This window comes from Aplysia californica, unplaced genomic scaffold, assembly GCF_000002075.1.
Source record: "Aplysia californica isolate F4 #8 unplaced genomic scaffold, AplCal3.0 scaffold00041, whole genome shotgun sequence".
In the NCBI taxonomy this organism is placed as follows: domain Eukaryota; kingdom Metazoa; phylum Mollusca; class Gastropoda; order Aplysiida; family Aplysiidae; genus Aplysia; species Aplysia californica.
The window spans coordinates 517,615-519,594 of record NW_004797311.1 but is presented as its reverse complement, the minus strand read 5'-3'; the positions used below and the strand labels follow the sequence as shown (position 1 = coordinate 519,594).

General features: G+C 36.3%; 1 protein-coding gene across 1 annotated transcript in view; it reads left to right on the top strand.

The window, feature by feature from the left end:
• LOC101848024 overlaps positions 1–1,980 on the top strand; it is a gene marked incomplete at its 3' end in the record, with an annotated part of 12,450 nt that overhangs the window by 4,973 nt on the left and 5,497 nt on the right. Inside the window, 1 exon segment of the mRNA XM_013079115.2 lies at positions 1,189–1,293. Coding sequence (XP_012934569.1) covers positions 1,189–1,293 — 105 coding nt within the window.

Sequence of the window (1,980 nt, the reverse complement as noted above, 5' to 3'; positions counted from 1 at the left end):
TGGAGGCTAGGGCTGTCACTCTCTTTATAAACACACCTTTTACTTTTCATACATAAAATATGTTTTATCTAAATCTATTTTTATTTCGCGAGCGAGCTAGCAGGCAATAGATCTACATATACATATGTACACATTTTCAAAACAATTTGGATTTTTTTAAAGGTATATATACATATATATATATATATATATATATATATATATATATATATATATATATATATATATATATATATATATATATATATATATATATATATATATATATATATAATATATTGAAAATTCAACAAACCAACTTTTTGTGTTATGTCATCTCTTTATTCTGTGAAAATTTCATGAAGATTAGATGAAAAATGATGGAGTTATTAAAAAGCATAATATTGTAAAAACCGCGTTTTGAGAAAACGGGGTTAAAGAAAAAAAAAGATTAACTTTCTGAGGAAATGGAGGTGACTAACATGCCTGGTATGTGAAAAAATACGGCCTCGGGTGGTTCTTATGCGATGAAATAGTTGCTGTAAGTGAGCCTGAAGAAGCTAAAAATGCCTACATTTCAAAATCCATATATTTTTCTGAACTGGGACCTTCAGGGTGTTGCCCCTCTCCCCTCCCCCCGAGCAACCGACAACATCAGATCTCCAATCGTCCAGCGGAACATATCGAACAACACACGAGCTGAAAATGCCACTGGTGATGGTAGACAGCAACTTTAAAGATATAAATTCTCCCTTGCAGAGCAGGACCAAATTATATGATCTGATTAGTATGAAAAAGTGAATGTTAGTCGCTTCATCCACAATACAATGTTAAGACTGAGAATTTTATCTTTATCAAAGCTGATAGTGAAAATAAAGAAAATAATGTAACAAAACAGTTGTCAAGGAAGTGTTCTTGGAGAGAACATATAAGCCAGTCCCTGAACACACAGATCTGCAGAGAAAACAGACTCGAGGAGGCTATAGGGCATATATTATATATATATATATATATATATATATATGTGACATATATATACCTCTTCCTTTGTGCTGGGATGTTGTACCCCGCTCAGTCCTGGTTGGCCCTGGTGGACAGGGTTGAAGCAACTCACCTCTAAATCAATATCTAAATTACACTAATAGCACCCTAAATTTTGTACAAAATTATCGTTAAACAATTTTTAAAAACCCACATGATTCTTTACAGTGACATGGAACGCCAACCCCTTTGCTTCCAACGCCTTCAATTCCATGCCACGTACGGAAGCAGATGCGCAAAAGCAAGGATTCAGAAAGATCAGCGAGTGTGACAGTAAGTTTGTGTGATTTCTATTCTATTCTATTCTATTTTATTCTATTCTGTATGTGTGTCCGAATTGTTTAGAAGAGCAAAAGAACAAAAACGTGTGGGGAGGGGGGAGGGGGGAGGCGGGTAGATCCGGTTATATCGAGAAACCATGCCTAATTTCTTGGGAACACAACATATCTGAAAGCAGGTTTGTATAATATATTCTCCCGATATCACAATTTTCAGAATTCGGTGCTGTATGGCTAAATTTTGAATTTATAAGTCAGTCTGACTGTTTCAGTAAGTTAATATTTTCTGCAATTTCTGAAAGTTATACAAGGGAAAGGTGACTTGAAGGGAGCAAGGAAAATAGCAAATTGGGGGATGGTGAGTTGTTTGGGTGGGGGGAGTAATATTGACGGACTTCTTTGTTTTAACGAATTTTATTTTTAATCCCCTAACTGCATAAACTAGGAAAACCGTTAGAACATAACAAAGTAAACATTATTTATTCTTTAGTGACATAAAGAGCGAGAGAGAAAGGGGGAAGGGAGGGACGGCAGAGAGAGACGGAGAGTTGGGGTAACGGGGGCGAGAATGAATTGTAGAGAGAGAGAGAGGAGAGGTGAGAAAGCGAAAGAAAGAGCCCGTGCGCATGAATGTGTGTGTGTGTGTGTGTGTGTGTGTGTGTGTGTGTGTGTGTGTGTGTGT